The sequence below is a fragment of the Crinia signifera genome, chromosome 2, assembly GCF_055691185.1.
Source record: "Crinia signifera chromosome 2, ASM5569118v1, whole genome shotgun sequence".
Classification (NCBI taxonomy): Eukaryota; Metazoa; Chordata; class Amphibia; order Anura; family Myobatrachidae; genus Crinia; species Crinia signifera.
Window position 1 is genome coordinate 195,588,710 of NC_139218.1, and position 22,044 is coordinate 195,610,753.

At 41.3% G+C, this 22,044-nt stretch overlaps 1 protein-coding gene across 1 annotated transcript; it reads left to right on the forward strand.

Annotated features, from left to right (window-relative positions):
• Positions 1–1,236: 1,236 nt before the first annotated feature.
• LOC146058473 (uncharacterized) lies at positions 1,237–20,779 on the forward strand. The gene is made up of 8 exons (XM_083170764.1): positions 1,237–1,623; positions 1,703–1,802; positions 2,002–2,127; positions 2,373–2,480; positions 2,669–2,887; positions 3,085–3,123; positions 3,341–4,326; positions 20,696–20,779. Exons 1-8 carry the CDS (start codon positions 1,618–1,620, stop codon positions 20,777–20,779), a joined length of 1,668 nt encoding a protein of 555 aa, XP_083026890.1. The 5' UTR covers positions 1,237–1,617.
• The last annotated feature ends 1,265 nt before the right edge of the window (positions 20,780–22,044 follow it).

Here is a 22,044-nt window from a genome sequence, read left to right on the forward strand (position 1 = left end):
ATCACATTTTTGGTTTTATTTTATCAAGCACTATATTCTGAAAACAGCTGTGTTTTGGGTAATATTCTATATATTTGTTATGCCAGTCTTTAACTTTGGAACACAACTCATGAATATTCAAATGAAACAAATGCAACACAGATGTGCTAACTGGCTGATGTGTATATATATGTTCTCCATGAGGAACCAGGCCACACATTTTGTAGGCAGAGAACTTGAAAACTTTTGTCCACACACTGTTCAGAGAATACTTGAAGATTTTGTTCCAGAAATATTCATAGAAAACTTGAAGATTTTGTTTCAGAAAGGAGGGGTGAGTCTATATTAATTTTCTAAATAAATATATATATATATATATATATATATATACAATATTTCTAAATAGCATAGTTTTAATATTTTATAATATACATAGCAAGATGTTTTGTGGTCTGTACATTATACATATTGCTTTTAAAAATACAGTATATTGTGTTATTACAATTTACAGTTCGTTAATGTTAGTCATCGCAGATTACGGTATAACGGATGTGTAACGGCTGTATAAAGTGATTTTGTTATTATAGTGTAATTTTATAAGTTGGTTATCCACAATGCGGCCAGGTATGAGCAGGCTGCTGACTACACATGTGATATGGAGTAACAATATATATATGTATATACAATATTTCTAAATAGCATAGTTTTAATATTTTATAATATACATAGCAAGATGTTTTATTTAGTGGTAGGGTGGGGGGGTGTTAGTCATCGCAGATTACGGTATAACGGATGTGTAACGGCTGTATAAAGTGATTTTGTTATTATAGTGTAATTTTATAAGTTGGTTATCCACAATGCGGCCAGGTATGAGCAGGCTGCTGACTACACATGTGATATGGAGTAACAATATATATATGTATATACAATATTTCTAAATAGCATAGTTTTAATATTTTATAATATACATAGCAAGATGTTTTATTTAGTGGTAGGGTGGGGGGGGTGTTAGTCATCGCAGATTACGGTATAACGGATGTGTAACGGCTGTATAAAGTGATTTTGTTATTATAGTGTAATTTTATAAGCTGGTTATCCACAATGCGGCCAGGTATGAGCAGGCTGCTGACTAAACTTGTGATATGGAGGGATTCTGCATTAGCATTGTTGGATCACCTGTAATTAATTTTTATTGATTGTTTCATAGATGAGTTTTTTTTTTTTTTTTTTTTGGGTATTACGGCTTTGATACTTATAAATAGCTTCATTTTAATATTGTATCATTGTATTATACATAATGGTTTTAAATAATGAGCTAGTTATTACATTTTCATGTGTAAAGCCGCACGCTATGCTGCCATGTATGGCTGTCTGCTGGCTAAACATGTGATATGGTGGGATTAGTCATTAGCATTGTTGGATCCCCTGTAATTAATTTTTATAGGCCGATCTATAGAATACAATGTCAGGAGGTATTCATAGATCAGGTTTTTGTGAGAGCGTTAATAGTTTTATGTGATTTTGTGCACGCAAATTTCGTTATGGAAACTTATCGTGTTATCTTTTATTATCAACAGTGCCATCTAGTGGTTGTTGCAGAAAACACCTTTGAACTTAAGCTATCAACAAAACACCAACATGCAGGTGTGTATATGATATTTACAATAGTTTAACAATAGCTTATTGTATTGTTATTTCAACTTATTATTATTATTTATTACAGAGAAAGGAATACAAAACCATTAATGCAAATAAAATAAGTCTCAGAGACTTTCAAGATTTACCCAGCTTTCAACAGCAGTCAAATGAGCAGACAAATACGTGTAAGTTTACAGATCAAAGACACATTGTTGTTGGTGGTTATAAATGTTACTCTGTTGGTGTTAATTATCAAGAGCCCTATTGGTATTAATGTTACACGTGTTGATTGTATTTTTCGTTCTACAAAATTGTTGTGTTAATTTTTATTTTATTTTTTATGTATATATTATTTTTTATTAAATTGTTAATCCCATAAATCAGTTTCAGATGTCACAAATGACGCATCTGAAGTTGGATCATATGGTTCGGATTTCACAGTCGGTCCGGATCTGACGACATTCGAAAACCCATACGCAGCATACTCTGATTTGTCCGAATCGCAAAAATGTAGGTGATCATAAGCCGTCAAAAAAAAAATGTGATGTATGTTTAAAAAAATGTGATATATTATTATTTCCAAAAATATGTCTCTCTCTCTCTCTCTCTCTCTCTCTCTCTCACGCTATCTCGCGCGAACTCTCACGTTCTCACTCATATATATATATATATATATATATATATATATATATATATCCTGTTATATTCATTTTTATACCGCCTGTGATATTAATGTGTTATTTGTTCTCTGTTAGTATCGCCGATTATGTCGAAATCTGATGCAGAACACATAATGGATGATCTCTGGAATTTACCATCGGCAAAACACTATAAACAGCTATACCAGACCCCGGCTATACAAGGTGAATTTTGACGATTGGCTGGTGATGTTTTTATAATGTGTTTTTGTGTTAAATGTTACATATCGTCGCAAAATCATGAATAGTGTCCACAGGAGTTGTTGTTATCATGACTTAAATGACGTTTTTTTTTTTTTTTTTTTTTCTCAAGTCGGCGAATGTGTCGTTAATTGATAATATATGTATTACAGATGACATAGCTAGCCGGTATGAACCTACAGTACCTAGGGCCGATACGTGTGAAGCGGGACCATCCGGATACAGAGAACCGACATCGAGTGTTGGATCAAACGCCAAACAACCCAACAGCACATTGGCTAAAGGAGCAAAAAGAACCCAGATCAGCGATCAAGCTTTCTGGTCAATGTTTAAAGGAACCATGCCGGCGCAAACCTTTGACAAATACCCGTGTATGTTTATTTATTTGGTTTCTTATATAGCACAACATTTACCACTGTTCTTTACAAATGGAAACCACAGGTATTAAACAGACTGTGTAGATGAAAACCGACAAGGAAGGTGGGGGTTGGGAGGTCTGAAGTTGTTATAAAGCGACTGTCTTTGTGGCCGCGTATGTGTAACTAAAACGGTGTGATTTTTATTACAGTAGGAACCACGCCGATGGAAAGATCTGGCAAATATTCAGGTGTGTAATGTAATGTTTATTTATTTAGTTTCTTATATAGGACCGCGTTCATCATTGTTCTTTACAAATGGAAACCACAGGTGTTAAACAGACTGTGTAGATGCAAACCGACATGGATGGGGTGGGTGTTTTGGGAGGCGGGTCTGAAGGTGTTATAAAGCGGTTGTCTTAGTGTCCGCGAATGTGTAACTAAAACGTTGTTATTTTTTATTTACAGCGGATCCGCGACGATTCGCAAAAATGATAGCCGCGGCCGGGGTTGCTCAACCACTCAATGCTGAAATGGATGGGGGTGAATCAGCTAAAACGGTTATCGACCCACAACTTCAAGAAAATGTATCAAGGGCCGAGATCATGGCCACCGAGCGCGACGATTTCAAGCCAAGCAAGCGGAGAATTACAAAAAGTCGAGTCGGTCAAGAAAACAAGGCCGATTTATCAGACCTTAAAAGAAGATTGAAATATTCGGAAGGTAGGCCCGTGAGAAAAAGAATTGCATTACAAACAGTGCCAACCGTGAGTAATGTGGATTACCCGCACGCATTTACAACACCTGCAACACCTACTGAATCCGACATTGACATTGCCGGTAATACAAAGACTGTGAAGACTCGTAAAACTTTACGACTGTCAAGAGAGAGATACACGCCGCTGACGGATGATGATGTCATCGTGATTTCAGACACGCAGGAACATCATACTGCAGAAACACAAAGCGTGGTCAGTAACACGCCTGCAGATACATTATCCGCTAATGATGAGGACTTAAATGGTCAAACATTTTTTATCACCCCTAGTGAAGAGTCAGTCTCAGATACACCACAGAATGATGATGAGGCTGTAACATCTGTAGCCGGAATCCCTGATAAAGTAATGGGTGATGATTACACAAAACTGCCCAGTGTTTTTACCACGGTCGGCGAGGCAACCGCATCGGGCGGTGTGGATGCCCCGCCGACCGTGGTATCGACAGACATAGTTGATGGGGGTCAGAATGTGGAACAATTAGGACAAGATGCGGAAATACAATACTACGCGGTCATGGGGAGGATGCGTGAGCATATAGGGTACATGCGTAGAAATGTCAATACCATGTTGAACCTTATAAAAGATGAGCTTTATGGTTCAAAAAAGAAGCCAGAGATCATTAAAGAACTTGTAGAAATGTACATGAATGTAACATCAAACCATATAGCAGAGACCGTGAGGACTAGGGATTTTATTAAAGCGAACATGTATCATTTTGCAGAGATAATTGAAACGGATCCGTGACTAGGCATGGTGGGTTATGGATTGAAACGTAATTTACATGTGTGTAAAAAAGTCCCAAGAATTAAAGCAAATGTACCGTGCAAAATCTCACACTTATTTCGCCGTTCGAAAATAAAACAGGCTTTAAAATGCATATACAGACTGAGAAAGCGTAAACAACACAGGGTGCGAGACACACCCCCAACCCCGTGTGCACAGGCTGACAAATCACCGGACCAACCATTACCGGGTGACGCTGCGTCACCTGACAATGTTGAACACCCCGCAACGCCCATGCATAATGACATAGCTGGGGGTGCGCCACCCGGTAATGGTGAAGGACGGCGAGATGTGTACTTAGAAGCTGTTAACAGGTATGAGCGACACCATCCTAATTTCAGAGCTATTGAGTATCATAATCATTTTCAATTTGTTAATTTGGAAAGAGTTACATCATTTGCAGAGGGTGTTGAAGCCGTACACAACGCTATACAGGTTATGATTGATGAATTCATGGTTGGTGTTGACCCTAATGATCGTGTACAGTTAAGATTGGAGGGGGGTGGTTTACACAACGCCATCTACTCACACCGAAAGCCGCAAGAATCATTAGACGCTGTCAGTTTCTTGAATCAAATTACAAACACTCTTCAAAGTAACGCTGAATTCTTATTAGGCACGGGTTTAAGGTTTGTGATCACTGTTTTTAGAAATAGAGCGGGTGGGGCCCTAACTGGTCGCGGCCTTAGACGCATTCCATACAGCTTAATTATAGAAAGGCGCAGAAGACACCTGTATGATTTCAACAATACGCACAATTATTTGTGCTTTGCGGCATCGATCTGCAAACTTCTGGATAAAGGTAATGCCACAGACGCTGAAATACACGATCGGGCGCTTCAAATTCATAAGGATTTGAACCTACCGATCGATAAAGCAGTCAGCTTTAGCGACGTTGTTGTTTTTGAAAAACACTTAAAAACAAAAATTACAATATTATATCATAATAATCGTTCTTGGCATTACTATTCTTCAGATTCGCGCTACGGTGATACCCTGTATGTATTATATCACGATTCACACTATTATGGCCTGATTAATATCTGCGCATTTCTCGGATCGAGATATTTCTGTTCCTTATGTAATCGAACTTATGAGCGCAAAAATAGCCACGATTGTCTTTTCTTTTGTAAGGCTTGTCACAGACAAGCGTGCGCTGATGATGGGGCTTCCGCATTAAGATGTTCGGTTTGTAGGGTGTTTTGCAGATCGCGTGAATGTTTAGAGGAGCACAAATCCTTAGCTTTAGATCGCAAAATATCCTGTCTTGAACATGTTTATTGCGACAGGTGTTGTCTCTACCGTCGCAGGTCTCATGAGTGTCAGGGGCTAAAGTGTTCTACTTGCAAGGCATATGTTGATGGGTTTGCGGATCATTTGTGTTACATACAGCCCATCAAAGCGGAAGAACCCACCACCAAATACATCTTTTTTGATTTCGAATGCATGCAGGAGACAGGTATACATGTACCAAACTACTGTTACGCTCTCACATTAATGGGTGAGAAATCCTGGGAGTTTAAGGGCAAAGCTTGTATCGATGATTTTGTAAAGACGTTCATGAAACCAAAATTTGCGCATTACACATTCATAGCCCATAACGCTGGACGGTATGATTCGTATTTTGTATTGAACAAGATCATCAAAGAACGGTATACAGTATCCCTCATCTCTAATGGCGGAAACATAATGTGTATCACAATAAAAGATCTGAAGATTAGGTTTATAGACTCTCTCAATTTTCTCCCCATGAAATTGAGCAGATTTCCAAAGGCCATGGGATTTGATGGCGTTAAAGGTCATTTCCCGCATTTTTTTAACACAGCCGATAACCAAAATTACATAGGGGTCATGCCCTCAATAGAATATTTTGGCCTACAACACATGATGCCTGAGGAGGCCGCTGATGTTACAGAGTGGTACGAAAAAAACAAACACAAGGCGTTTAATTTTCAAAAAGAATTAATACGATATTGTAAAGAGGATGTCAGAATATTGCAAAAAGGGTGCGCAGCTTTCAGATCAGCCGTTATAGCCATGACAGAACAGGAGTTTGTAATAGCGACAGAGAAAAAAGATGTAGCCGTTAAACGTCACGTTGATCCATTCCAACTGACGACTTTAGCGTCGGTTTGTATGGCTATGTATCGTTGTAAATATTTACAGGCAAACACATTGGCTCTTGTACCGGGTGATAACTATCACAAGACCCAGAAGCGTTACTCAACACCAGCCATACAGTGGTTAATGTACATAGAACACAAAGAAGGTGTGAGTATAAGACACGCTTTACAAGGTGGTGAGAAGAAAGTCGGTAGATACAGTCTGGATGGTTACGCCGTGATTAACGGCGTGCCAACAGCTTTTGAATTCCAGGGGTGTTTTTATCACGGTTGTGACAACTGTTACAAAACCGATGATGAAAACAATCTGACTAAAACAACCTACGGTCAACTGCGGCACAAGACACAGTTAAGGATACAATACCTTAAACGGTGTGGATTTCAGATAAGGGAGATGTGGGGGTGTGAGTGGAAGAAAATGAGGGAGACTGATGAGGAGCTTCAGGTTTTTCTGAAAGGTTTGGAAATCCCTGACCCCTTGGATCCTCGTGATGGTCTTTATGGCGGCCGCACTAACGCCATAAAACTTTATCACAAGACAGAGTGCGATGAAAAAATACACTATTTTGACTTTACTAGCCTATACCCATTTGTCAACAAGACCAAAACATATCCTATACGTCACCCACGCATCATTTATAAGGACTTTGATGATGTCACAAAGTATTTCGGTTTTGTTAAATTAAAAATTAATCCTCCGCGAGGCCTTTTCTTTCCAGTTTTACCGGTTAAAATGAATGGTAAGTTAATGTTTCCGCTGTGCCGCACATGCGCCGAATCTGGACAGTGTGAGCCGTGTGTTCATGACTCAGAAAACCGCGCCCTAACCGGTACATGGTGCACAGTGGAGATAAATCTTGCTATAGAAAAGGGGTACAAAGTGTGTAAAATCTATGAGGTGTGGCATTTTGATGAGAGATCTGATGATCTGTTTTCAGGTTACATTAAAACACACCTCAGAGATAAACAGGAGGCTTCTGGTTACCCCGATTGGTGTACAGACTCTGTGAAACAACAAGAGTACATAGACGCGTATCAAAAAAATGAGGGCATAGCTTTAAGACACGAACACATAAATGTCAACCCCGCCAAAAGACAAATTTCTAAATTGTTTTTAAACTCATTATGGGGTAAATTTGGTCAACGTAGCAACATGCCCAATACTTGTCTAGTGACAGATCCTGATAAGCTTTTTGAATATGCCTTTCAACCACACTATGAGGTGTCTGCTTTAGACTTCATAGACTCAGAAACTGTTATGGTCAACTGGAAATACGCCAAAGACCATTATACCAGGTCTTCAACAACAAATATATTTATAGCAGCATTTACCACAGCGCATGCCCGCGTCGAGTTGTACAACCTATTGGATAGATTACAAGATAGATGTCTGTATCACGATACAGATTCTGTAATTTTTGTCAGCAGGCCCGGTGACTGGAATCCGCCATTAGGCGATTATCTAGGGGAGTTGACCAGCGAACTACCATCTGGTACGCATATAACAGAGTTTGTTTCAGCCGGCCCCAAGTCATACGGCTATAGACTAAGCAACGGCAAGACGAGCCTCAAGGTCAAAGGTATAACGTTGAATGTTTGTAATGAGCAGCACGTTAACTTTGACAGTCTGAAAGAACTGGTCTTAGATTATCCTTTAAACCCCAAAGGCGAGGATCAGAAAAAAATTGTGACCAGGCAGCCCGGTATAGTACGTGTGAAAAAGTACTGGCAGATTGAAACCCGTATGCTGCAGAAAACGCAAAAGTGCGTTTACACTAAACGTAACCTCACGGATAATTTTACAACCCTACCATTTGGTTATTAAGATGGATATCCGTTTTCAACACCCCTTCTCCTGTATTTTAGCCGGACCCTCCAATTCGGGGAAAAGTTATTTTGTGAAAACGCTAATACAACACGCATCCACACATATGACGCATGTACCTGATAATATTGTTTGGTTTTACACCTGTTGGCAACCGATATATGACCAACTTCTGAGTGCTCACCCTGGTATGCGTTTTATAGAGGGGTTGCCCGAGTCATTTAGCGACGACCAGCTTTTTCCCCCTGATAAGATTAATTTAACGGTGATAGATGACTTGATGGATGCAGCGAGTAATAATTCTGAGGTTGAGAAAGCGTTCACAAAGTATGTGCACCATCGTAATCTCAGTGTCATGTACCTTGTGCAAAACATATTTTGTCAAGGTAGAAAGAGCAGGACTATACATTTAAACACAAAATATATGGTCCTGTTTAAAAACCCCAGGGATAAAATGCAGGTTAGCATTCTGGCTAGACAAATGTACCCATCAAAATATCGTTTTTTTCTTGAAGCCTATGAGTCCGCTACGGAGCCTCCATACGGTTATTTACTGGTTGATTTAAGAAACAATGCCCTTGATGATTATCGTTTACGAAGCGGTTTATTCCCCCCCGACACACCAGTAGCTTATGTTGTTAAGAAGCGGGGTTCTAAATAGCTATAACCGCGCATCCTATAGTCATTCATTACCACTTCTAACAGCTGTGAACATGTCGACCAGGATAAGGCGTAATTGGGCCCTTTTAAAAACCCTCATTAAAGCCAAACCGGCCCAAAGAAACGCTATATTATCCAACGCTTCAAACGATTTGGTGACAGCCATATGTGAGATTGCTCTCAATACGCTTAAAGGTAAAATACCCCTGTCACAGCGCCAGTTGAACTACCTTAAAAAGAAGAGGTCCCTTATAAAATCGCTTTGTAATAAGAAATGCGCCATTGGGAAAAAGAAGAGGTTGGTGAAACAGTCGGGTGGGTTTATCGGATCGTTGCTAGGATTTGCCATTCCATTAATTACCGGACTACTGTCTAACCGGTGATGGAATACGCTGAGAAAATGTATCTGGTCCCCCAGCAACAGATAGACCGTTTAAACAACAAACCAAACAACGATGATATACGCAAAACAGCCACGCAAGGCCTAGATGCTGAGATCATAAGTATACTACATAATAATGCTTTATCAGAGTATGAAAAGGCAAAACGCTACACAGCTGTGTTACAGAGATACCTGGTGTTGAGTAAACAAACTGATAGAGAAATGTCAACTTTAACGCTTTTATCACCCGGTGCAAATGCTGTTGAGGATACAACTAACCCTACACAAGACGACGCTACCGACGCTGTTTACCACGATGTCTTGAACAGTGTTAATGCGCGGTATAAAAAGAACTGTGAAATACTAATGAGTAAAATGGTTCGCTCTAAAGACATTGCGAATTGGGACCGCAAGGGTGTGTTTATGTATAAAGGCGTCACAGTGCCAGGATCCAATGTGTTAGACTTGATAAGGGGTATCACGCAAAATCACAGCGTGACGAGTCATAAAATGCCTAACGGATGGATTGAATTTATGCGCGCTATGGCTGAGTTGAATATCCCGTCCACTGTAGTTGGTAATGCATCAAACAGATTACAGTTAGATCGCTTAAAAGCTGAAATCTACGATGATGAAATTGGCAATGTAAATATAGCCTCCCCAATACACAACATTAAAAAAAGTCGTATAAATGCTTTAAATTCCCCCGGGTTAACAACGCCACACGGATACTTACTACCGAGGAAAAGATCCGTAAATCTGTTTCAGGATTCGCAGTGGTTGAACCTTTAACATATAACTAATTTATAATGTTTTTATACGATGTATTTTTGTGTGTTTAATTTGTACGATGACGTTTAATTTGTAATGTATCATGTATTTAGTGTATTGTTTTAACTGTAAAGTTTATCGTGTTATTCGTGATTATTTTGCTGTAAATACATTTTGTCTGTACCAATAAAATATGGTTATGATTTATAAAATGCTGTTTTGTTCTTTGATTCTAACCAGTTTGTCTGCAAAAATATGCAATCACACGATATAAAGTTCAATAAGCAAGATTTTTTAATAGAAAGTAACCATAAGCAATGTACATACAGCATTTCAATCACAACATTAGTTACAAGTTACACAAACAATTTTGTATTACACATTATTTTTATCAAACACATGTTGGTTACTGGTGACACAGGACTGTATACAGTTACCCGTATATCGACTCAAACAATGACTTCTAGGGAGACGTCTTACAAAGTTTGATACATAGCGATCATTACGTTTTGTATCAAAACTAAAACGGTCCAACACATCTGTATATTTGTAATTTTTACACATGAAAAATATAAAGTATATACAATATTGCCCACAAACGGTACTGTTAAAACCTTGCAACTGCTTATTTTGGTGGTAAATTCTTTTTGAATTTGAGTTTAAAAAATTTATTATGGCCTTTGGGAATAGGGGATTGTCAGGTTCTAAACCGTAAGAGTCCAAAAAGTAACACTCGCGCTGGTTGTTAAAATAAACGGCCAACCAATGCTCCCCCGGTTGGGCGCTGGTGTGTGTGTTGATTACAAACGCGCAGGGGTATTGCGATAGTTTACCGCTCGGAAGCATATCACACGGGTAGGTCCCTTTAAAAAACAGGCGCGTCACCGGATTAGCGTACAGTATACAATTTATCTGTAATGTGTTCATATCGCTGATGGGGTGATGAATATTGGTAAATATACGATAAATATAAAAATTATTTATTTCATTTATAGATAATCATACAGCACATCGCGCCGCTGGTTGATCTCGATGATATTATCAAATAATGCGTATATTATTATGTTGACTGTCCGGTCTAGTGCTCCTGCAAACCGGAATTCAGCTCGTAGATTTCCGGTTCTGATTAGAGACAGATGCTCCGCGCATTCCTGTTCAGGCGACAGATCAAAAGCAAATAGTGTGTAGCCGTTGAGGTACTCTTCACGGTCAATTAGTATACCCGAATCTGATTTCTGCTTATTTGTGATCTGAATGAGCGACATATACTCGCGAACCGCGTTACCGTGTTCAAAGTCTGGTTGAAATGGTTTGGCCGGATGCGGTGTTCCATCCAGGTATAGGGATGCGAAGTTTACATTTTTATGTTCAAACCGTAGAGGGTTTTTGTCATAGGCTCCTGAAAACGCTTCATTATCTACAAAAGCGGCTATAACTGTTTTTGGTACCTGGCCTAAAAACAGGTTTTCTAAATTAAATACGCGGCTCCCCGTCGGTATACTATAGATCTTCATGCCCACTCTATCGATCGCGTATTTGGCGTTGGTGGCCAGTAAGGCCTGGGCGTGTCCAATCCGGACTGCGGGTGAGACCTGAACTCTTTTCACAAACAGGGACGCTGCAACAATCTGAATTTTAAAGGCCTCCGCTTCAGCAGACATTAAGCAGAAAGCATCTTTGTTTCTGATGAGTTTTATCTTCAAGTCCACGGCGTTCAATATTAGTTTATGTTGATGAAAAAGGTCACAGTGTAGCGGCCCCAATAATTCAACCGTTCGACTTTGTGCCGTTGTTCTTGCCCTTTTTATAAACCCTGTGTTTACACCATCCAGGGCTCTTGTGTTGTGTTCTCCAGCCACATCTTTGTAGAATAATCCAGTTGTGTGTTTTGTGGATAACGCATCTGAGCTATAATTCAGTATGGTCTCTATGTAGGCCCTATAAGCGTAAAGATTATTGGACTGCGATATTAGCCTATCGCCCAAAGTGACATCAACCTGACTAAATAAAGTTGCTATGGGGTAATTAATAAGAGCGACCTTGGCGTCTTGAGGTATAGCCGTGTTATCAGGCCGTACGATCTTGCAGGTCACGTACAGCAACGTGTTGTTCAGATCGTAGTAGTGTTCACCGCTGGCCGCTATGTAGAATTCAAGCGGCGCGGTCTCGGATAATGCCGCCAAAGGTTGAACTTCGACGTAGAGGCTTTTCTCTACGCTGGTCTGCGTCGGTGGTACGTCAAAAAGGTCAAGTTCAGATTTTGCGCATTCCATGGATTCATTGTGTATGAAAGACATGCTTAAAAAATATCACCGACCCTTCGCTTCGGTTTCCTTTTTTTAATTAAGCCGCGTCTGCTCCGTTTTTTGTTTAAAAGGGGTCTGCACCATGTCGGAAGTCGTATTGCCCGCTTCCGTTTATTTTTAGCCGCCCCTTTCCTGGCATAGATTAAACCTGATCCATCTTGCTTCGCTTGATTTGCGTCGTGTATTTTGCTCACAACAGCCGCTGTGGCTTGTCCGATGACGTCTTTCGCAATGTTGCGTGCTGCATTCTTCACGTGGGGCTTTGCTATCGCCAGCCCTCTTCGGAAAAGCGGTACCGCTTTTCTGAACAGGCTTCGAAAAATTCCACCTAAACCGCACCCGTACATATACGCGCTGCCGTGAAAACCGGGTAATCCATTACCGGCCTGTGTTTTATAATATTGCGCGTAGAGCCCCGGGTCACCATAATTTTTAACGGCCACCATTGTCTTTAATAAAATTCGGATTTGCGGCGTCTGAAATGTAGTTTCACGTTCGCTTTCCCAAACTTGAATGACATGTTTTCGTTCTGATCATTCTTTATCTCTATGGCTATAGTGTCAAAATGCGTCTTGCACAACGGAACATAATCGGGCTTCTCATACCGTATAGTGACCATCTCGTTGTTACGGCCCTTTATTTCAACGGTGCGCAACAACGGAACATAACTATCACCGACCCTCTGATGTTCGATAATATCTGTGTACACGAAGAGCGTATATTGCCCGCCGTTGATGTCGGCGCACGGTTTTAAAAACTTAGTTTTCGGGTATAACCCCAGTATTCTCGACAATTTAGGACCGGCTGTGATGTTGTACATCGCCTTGTTGTCAATGATTATCTCTCGTTCAAGCGGATCGTACAATAGTTTTAAACCATCCAGTTTATGTCGGTCAATTTCAGCGTTGAAAGAAAACAGTAACGCCCCGATGGTTTCATAAAACCCCGGTTTAACGCAAACCCTCGTTGCTGTACCGCTCGTCCCATCCCACTTTGTTATTTTCAACACACAATCACGCACATCGATTGTATTCCAGGTGTGTGGGTATTGTATTTCTGTAAGAGCTACTTCCCAATCTCCACTTAAGTCTATAGGCCTTGCTAACTTTGTGGTATAGTCAGAAATCTTATTTTGTGGAAATGTATCGGCTGAGGCGTTACTCGGCAATGTTATGTAGAAGGGTTTGTCATCCATCTTCCTCTTTGTTTATATATCTTTTATCTCCGATGCAGCGACCCAACTGTTAAATTTTGTGGGGTATCCACGCCACTTGACTAATACGTGTTTCCTCCCTCTAACCGTCTTATTTTTTAAAATCTTCTCCACTTTGTAAATCCTATTATAGTTTTTCGGTATACTTTGAAGTTCTTCGGGGTAAAAACTACCCGTTATAGCCTCCCCGTAGAGATCCTCCAACGTGTAAAGCGGCTTAAGTCCTTTAGTGTTCACGCCGCGTATTACAAATATTTCCTCAGAAAAACTCTGTTCGTAACCTTTCTGAAATATATCCTTATATTTTGAGATACGAACGTGGTCCCCGACCGCTAAACAAGCCTTTGTTTTCTTACTTCTAAAGTAATCGCCATATATCGTCTTGAAGACATCCAGCGCATTAGAGCCATCCACCTCATTCGGCGCCCGCTTAATCGTTCTATGGTATGTGTTATTATAACTGGTAATGAACGCTTGTAAAACGTCTATATATCGGTATGTATTATTCGCCGTGAAATATCGCCACATTCGTGTTTTTAAAGTCCTATTGAAGCGTTCTATAACGGCTGCTTTCACATCATTATTGGTTGTGAAATGTTGTATACCGTATTTTTCTAACAACTTTTTTAGGACTTTGTTTAGAAACTCTTTACCATTATCGGTTTGTAGTTTCCGCGGTACGTCCCCCTGTTGGAATAATTTTTCAAAAGCCTTAGCGACAGTCGTCGCGCTCTTAGCAGTCAGACTTTCAGCCCAGGCCCTCTTACTGAATATATCGATGACGGTTAGTATATATTTTACGCCGTCGTTGTGCTTTGCCAGATCTATGAGTGATACCAAATCACATTGCCACTGTTGATTTATATCCGATACGCATATCATATTCCTTTTATAGTTTTTTCTAGCCGGTTTGTGCAATGTGTACGCGTCTTGCTCTTGTAACCATTTTCTCACATCGGATCTTTTAAATTTATTTTTCAAAGCTTTATAATATTTATCAAAGCCGCAAAAACTCCCCGGCTTTAATACGTTATAATACCTGGCTTTCAGCCGGCTGTTTTGATGATCGGCGTTGCGCGACATCCTACACAAATCAAATTTGATATAAAACAAGATCTACATTTCTACGAATTATATATCTGTTGTATACCATATTTTTCTAACAACTTTTTTAGCATTATGTTTAGAAATTCTTCCAGCTGGTTAAGATAACATTAAGCGAGCTTTATATATGTGTTATTTCACATAGTCAATATCAGTGTATGAAGTTACAGCCTCAAACCAATTATATTTTAATACGGGGTTAATATTATTTATACCACTTTGATATCAAACGTGATACGATCATATCAAGTTTGATATCAAATTGTATAAATGGGGGCGTGGACAACCTGTATAAAAGGGGCGTGGACCTGTCAAAACCAATTAGTTTGAAGAAAAAGTGTGCCTTATCTACTAATGGGTACGAATGTAATCACAGCCAGGAGCCGGTGGTCGGCTCATTTACAATGAATTCGGCTGATTTGCTGTTTTTACAAATAACAAGCTCAGCCGAATTTGGCAGTATGCATGAAGCCCTCGATAGAACTCAGCCGCAAATAGCCATAGAGTTCTATCAGATTGTCAGACTGAAGCATGCACGGATCAGTGAGATCAGTGCAGGCTTCTATGTGTAAAATAAATAGTCATCACCCCCCCTTCCCACCCCCACGAGTATAACCAGCCCAGGGCTCTTTGAGCCGGTCCTAGTATGAGAAATACAGGGGAACAAATTATTGGGGTCCTCCTGTATTTCAAAAGCCAGCATTGGGCTCTTGGAGCGGTCTTGGTTATAAAAATATGTGGAACAAAAAGAGTAGGGGTCCCACCTCTTTTTATAATCAGCACGGGCTCCAACAGCCAGCAGGGTAATGTCACAGCTGGGGGACACTCTCTTCTGGCCATCACATCACCACTGTGGCTGGGCGGTGGGTACTGAGTAAAATGTTTAAAAAAAGAATAAAAAGCATTGGGTTCTGCTGTGGAACAACAAGTCGCATGCAGAAACTTGTAGTCCTACAGCAGAACCAATACTCAAATAAATACACCCACCTTGAACATATTTACATACATGCACCTTACTTACATACATACTAGGGATGAGTGGGTTCGGATCCTAGAGATCCAAACCCCCACAAACTTACCTTATCCGAGGCCGGATCCGAGGAGTTCGATAGGTCCCGCCATTTTCAGGAGTCCAAATCGAGGCCAAAACGTCATCATCTCTTCGTCGGATTTGGATCTCTATAAAAGGTCCGGCTCCGGCGCCATCTTCATTCTGCATGTAGAAGTCAAACAACACGGACGTGGCCGTGCTGTCTGCACAGAAGAAAAACCTATGGGGGACAAAAAAACACTGTGGGGGATATACTAAGGAGGGACAACTAATGGGGGACCAAATAGGGGCTGCATAAACTGAGTAGGGCTGCTCAAGGGGGACAACTGTAAAAGTCGGGAATCTAAAGGTACATCTACTAAAGGGGAACTAAGTGGAAAACTGTTCAGGTTACAGCTACTAGGGGGCATTACTAAGGCTAGTACTAAAGGGGTGCTGTTATATGGGACTACTGTGGGGGACATTTAAGGGGGGGGGGGTTCCTTAACCTGCAAGGGGTGTTAAGTGTGCCTTATCAGTCCAGGGGTGCCCAGTGCCCCGTATCAGTCCAGGGGTGCCCGCATGTGTGCCGTATAATTCCAGGGGTGCCCAGTGTCCCGTATTAGTCCAGGGTTGCCTGCATGTGTGCCGTATAATTCCAGGGGTGCCCAGTGTCCCATATCAGTACAGGGGTGCCCGCATGTGTGCCGTATAATTCCAGGGGTGCCCCCATGTGTCCTGTATCAGACCAGGGGAGCTGCCCTTTTTTTTATGAAAAGAAAAAAAAGGTGTTTTTTTTTCTTGTTACTGCAAGGGCTGTTAAATGTGCTGTATCAGTCCAGCGCTGAGCCAAGAGTGCCGTATAATTCAAGTGGTGTTACTAAAGTCTGCCGTATTATTCCAGGTGTGCTGCTCTTTTTTTTTTATTAAAAGAATAAAAGTTTTTCTTTTTTTTTACTGCAGGAGTGTCGCCATGTCTGCCGTTTAATTCCATGCCTGCCGCTATGTGTGCCGTATCAGTCCAGGGGTGCAGCCATCTGTGCCGTATAATTCCATGTGTGCTGTATCAGGTTAGGAGTGCCCGCATGTGTGACGCATAATTCCTGGGGTGAGCCAAGTGTGTCATATAATTCATGGGTTTCTGCCAAGTCTTCTGTATAATTCATGGGGTGCTGCTAAGTGTGCTGTATCAGTCCAGAGGTGATACTAAGTGTGCCATATCAGTCCAGGGGTGATGCTTAGTGTGCCATATCAGTCCAGGGGTGCTATTAAGTGTGCTGTATCAGTCCAGGGGTGATGCTAAGTGTGCTATATCAGTCCAGGGGTGCTATTAAGTGTGCTGTATCAGTCCAGGGGTGCTATTAAGTGTGCTGTATCAGTCTAGTGTTTGTGCCGCCCACTTGTGTCGCTTATCATAGTTATCTAGCTACTTCGGTGCAACCTTTTGGCCTAAAAACAATATTATGAGGTGTTCAGAATAGATTGGAGAGGTATTCAGAATGAGTGGAAATGAATGTTATTGCGGTCAATAATAGCGTAGGAGCAAAAAAAAAATCAGAACCCAAAACCCAAAAAATCCAAACACAAAACGTTTAGGTGGTGTTTTGGCAAAACCCATTAGAACCCAAAACCTGAAGGTAATCAGAACCCAAAACCCAAAACGCGAAAAGTGGCCGGTGCATATCCCTAATACATACTCACCGATTTTGACCCCGTAGGTTCGGTCCTCTTATCCCACAAAAAATCCATGGCGGACCTGTGAAAAAATTGTACTTACCACCTCAAGTGTAGATCTCATCCTCTTTATTCCAAGCACACAGCCCAGCGGTTAAACTAAAAAACGCAAAATAAGCAAAGCAGCGGACATGAGGAGTCGCATATTTACACATGCAGCTCCTCCGCAAAAATGAGGGGAATCCCACTGGCGTCAGTCAATGGGACGCACCTCAGCTGCAGTGAGCTCCTGCGGAGCTCAATGCTTGATAGGCCATGCGCTCCTCCATAGAAATGCTGATTCTCACCATACATGTCCATGTTAAGACTTTAACATAGATGTCTATAGTAAGAACCAGAAAATCAGCCTGACCGCAAAGTCAATTGGAGTACCTATGTACATGAATACATATTATATTGTGTAGGGTAATGTGACTTTAGTATTTATTATTGAAAACTGTCAGATCATTTTCAAACACTTGATATATGTCTATGGTAAATGCTATGCACAGAGCACATATGCATCTTATCTGCCTTCTCTTGTAACTATATTGTATTAGTACATAAGCAATGTAATGTATGGCAATCCTTATCCCTATACACAGCCTACCTCAGCAGTCTATGCACACCACTTCTTCACTAGTAAGTTTCAATATGCCCCCATATTCAGCAGTTTGTAAGCCACATGCCTCCACATCTATGTGTGCCATATCTCTCTTCTCATTTCAATATGCCATACTCCTTCTCACCTGCTTGTGCCTTACATGCCCACTCCTCACCTAGACGTTTTACTCCTACAAGAAAGTTTATGTACTTATAATCCAAATTCCCCATTTTAACCAACACAACTCCATTTTATCAGTCTGTGCCGTACATGGTCACTTTTTGCTTTCTTATTCCCCACATGGATCTGCACATTAGTTACATGGGGCCAGATGTACTAAACCTTGAAAAGTGATCAAATGGAAAGTGATAAACCACCAGCCAATCAGCTCCTAGTCACAGACTATGTTTAAAAAATGACAGGTAGGAGCTTATTGGTTGGTGGTTTATCACTCTGCATTAGAGATGTGCGGCGGACACTTTTTCGGGTTTTGGATCTGGATCTCCCTTCGTGTTTTGGATCTGGAATGGTTTTGGCAAAACCACCCTTGTGGGTTTTGGTTTTGGATCTGGATTTTTATGAAAAAATGCTAAAAATGGCTAAAATAACAGAATTTGGGCCTGTTTTTGCCCCTGAAGTATTATTAACCTCAATAACATTAGTTTTCACTCATTTCTAGTCAATTTTGATTACTTCACAGCTTACAAAATTGTTTTCATTTACTGTAGTTGGGCCAAAAGGGTATACCGAGGTAGCTGGATGACTAAGCTAATCGACAGCAGTGGGCATCACATACATGTGGACCTTACACTTCCAACCTGGCACATCTTGGAAGCAGAGCGGCACTGCAGGGGCAGACAGGGTGGCAGTTTAATAAACTATCCCAAAAAAAGAGAAATGCTCCAAAGAGCAAAAAATACAAAGAGGTATCGGCCTTGTCATGACTGGTGGTAGAAGCTTCAACACTTCTATCAGGTTGCTGATCTCCCACTATTTCCTCCTCCATCATCCTCCAAAAATGTGTTTTTATTTTATTTATTACTTTTATTTATTTTCCTTACTTTACACTGGACACAGCCTGTCACATTGGACACAGCCCCTTGGACACTGGACACTGCCCCTGGACACTGGACACAGCCCGTCACACTGGACACAGCCCCTGGACAATTGAACACAGCCTCTGGACACAGCTCCTGTACACTGGACACAGCCCCTGTCACACTGGACACAGGCCCTGTCACACTGGACACAGGCCCTGTACACAGCCCCTGTACACTGGACACTGCCCCTGGACACTGGACACAGCTCCTGTACACAGCTCCTTTACACTGGACACAACCCCTGTACACTAGACACAGCCCCTGGACACATCTCCTGTACACTGGACACAGCCCCTGTCACACTGGACACAGGCCCTGTCACACTGGACACAACCCCTGTACACAGCCCCTGTTCACTGGACACTGCCCCTGGACACAGCCCCTGTACACTGGACACAACCCCTGTACACAGCCCCTGTACACTGGACACAACCCCTGTACACTGGACACAGCCCCTGTACACTGGACATAGCCCCTGTACACTGGAAACAACCCCTGTACACTGGACACAGACCCTGTCACACTGTACACAGGCCCTGTCGCACTGGACACAAGCCATGTCACACTGAACACAGCCCCTGTACAGCCCCTTGTACACTGGCCACTGCAGCCCCTGTACACCGGACTTGTGTACAGCAGCCCCTGCAGACCCTAATCGAGTGAGCAGCAGCAAAATAATATGTTATTATTATCATAGCACAGCACAGAGCACAACCACCCTCTTCCCTCTCCTATGCTGGAGTAAAGATGGCGGGGCACGCGTGCGTCTTATATAGAATCCAGATCCCACGAGAATCCGACAGCGCGATGATGACGTTTTTGCCTCGTTTTCGGTCCGGAATTTAGGCGGGAACTCCCGGCTCGGATCCAGACTCGGATCACGATATTCGGATCTGTCGGATCCCGGAGACCTGGACCGCTCATCTCTGCTCTGCATTTTATCACTTTTCAAGCTTTAGTACATTTTGCTTATTATCTGGTGATGCCATGATGCCATAAGAACATTATTAATGTCAAGGGAAGTAGCAGCTATTGTAGCAGTGATTACCAACAGGGAAGAGTATGGACATGACCGAACGCAGTAGTTGCGGTGAATCTAATAGAGATCTAGCATCCTGACTGCCCTACCTTTAAACCATCTCTGAGTAAAGGTGGGTAGGGCACTATGTGTGCAACTGTGCTTTCTGTGCTCCGAGCCTCTATTGTGCACAAAACAGAGGAAGTGTATTTTGTGTGTTTGGATGTTGAAAGGATAAGAGTCACTGGTTCGGATAAATATTGTAATCTGAGAAACATGTGCTGTATATAGTGTCCATATGGATGTCTTGGCAGGCACCCTGCACAGTGTCTGTTCTGTCTGGGTATCCTAAACATGCTTTGGAGTGATTAGCATAGCAGAGAATTACAGATGAATGTATATTTTTATTTAGCACATTGCGTATCGACTTAATAATGCCTTTGATGTACTAGTGATGCCTGAGGAACAAATGCTTTTGAACATGGATTCCCAGTAGAACAGAAAATTTAGAAAAAAAACAGTGGTATTGGTTTAAAAGCCTGTCAGCCAAGGTGCCAGAAATGGATACAAATAAAAATGAAAAAATAATATAGAATTATAATCATATTGTATTGCATGTTACAGTAGCTTTTGTAGCACTCATTGACACAATTGACACATACAAAAGTGCCTATTTCCGACTGCATGTATACAAAGGTGCATGCCTTTATTTCACAAAGTGTCTGCATGGTGGTACTAAGTACAGGTTGAGTATCCCTTATCCAAAATGCTCGGGACCAGGAGGATTTTGGATAACGGATTATTCCGTATTTTGGAATATTTTAATATTTCAATGATGTATTTTGAAGTATCTTGCATTTATGCTGTATAAACACATAATATACACACAAATATATTTTATTACCACATAAAATACACACAAATATATTTTATTTGTTCAAAAAACAAGGTTTCAAAACGTGAAACAAAATGTGTGTACTATCTCAGCACTGAATTTGAATGCCAAGCAATCATTGTCTTGCACATATATAGTGCCAGTTACATATCATGTCCCCAGTGATGCTGTTACAAATGTCCCCAGTGAGTTTTTAGCAAAAAAAAAAAATTTTTTCACTTTCTGGAATGTCCGTATTTCGGAATAATTCGGATAACGGATATTCGGATACGGGATACTCAACCTGTACCACCATACAGACACTTTGTATAACCACTTGGCACATTTAACCTGTCATAAAAATGAATAAACCGGCCACAGCTAAAACACCATGGCCCTTATTCACATCTGATCGCAGTACAAATTTGTTCTAAAAAAATGGGCAAAACCATGTGCACTGTAGGTGGGGCAGATGTAACATGTGCAGAGAGAGTTTAATTTGGGTGGGGTGTGTTGAAACTGAAGTCTACTGTACAGTGCAGTGTAAAAATAATGCAGCCAGTATTTACTCTGCACAGAAACAAATTAACTCACACAGATCAGGTGTGGTATATGGTCCCGACAGTCATTAGCCCGATGTCGGGATCCCCACTGGCCAGACTCAGACAGCGGGGCAAGTGCAGCAAAGCCCCTTGCGGACTCGCTGCGCTCGCCACCTATTCTATTCTCCCTCTATGGGGGTCGTTGACCCCCACGAGGGAGAATAGCCGGTGGCCGTCGGGATCCCGAGTGTCGGGATCCCGACTTTGGGGTAATGACTGTCGGGATCCCGACTGTCGGGAAACTGTCCGGCACCCGTCAGATCTAACTCTCTCTGCACATGTTAC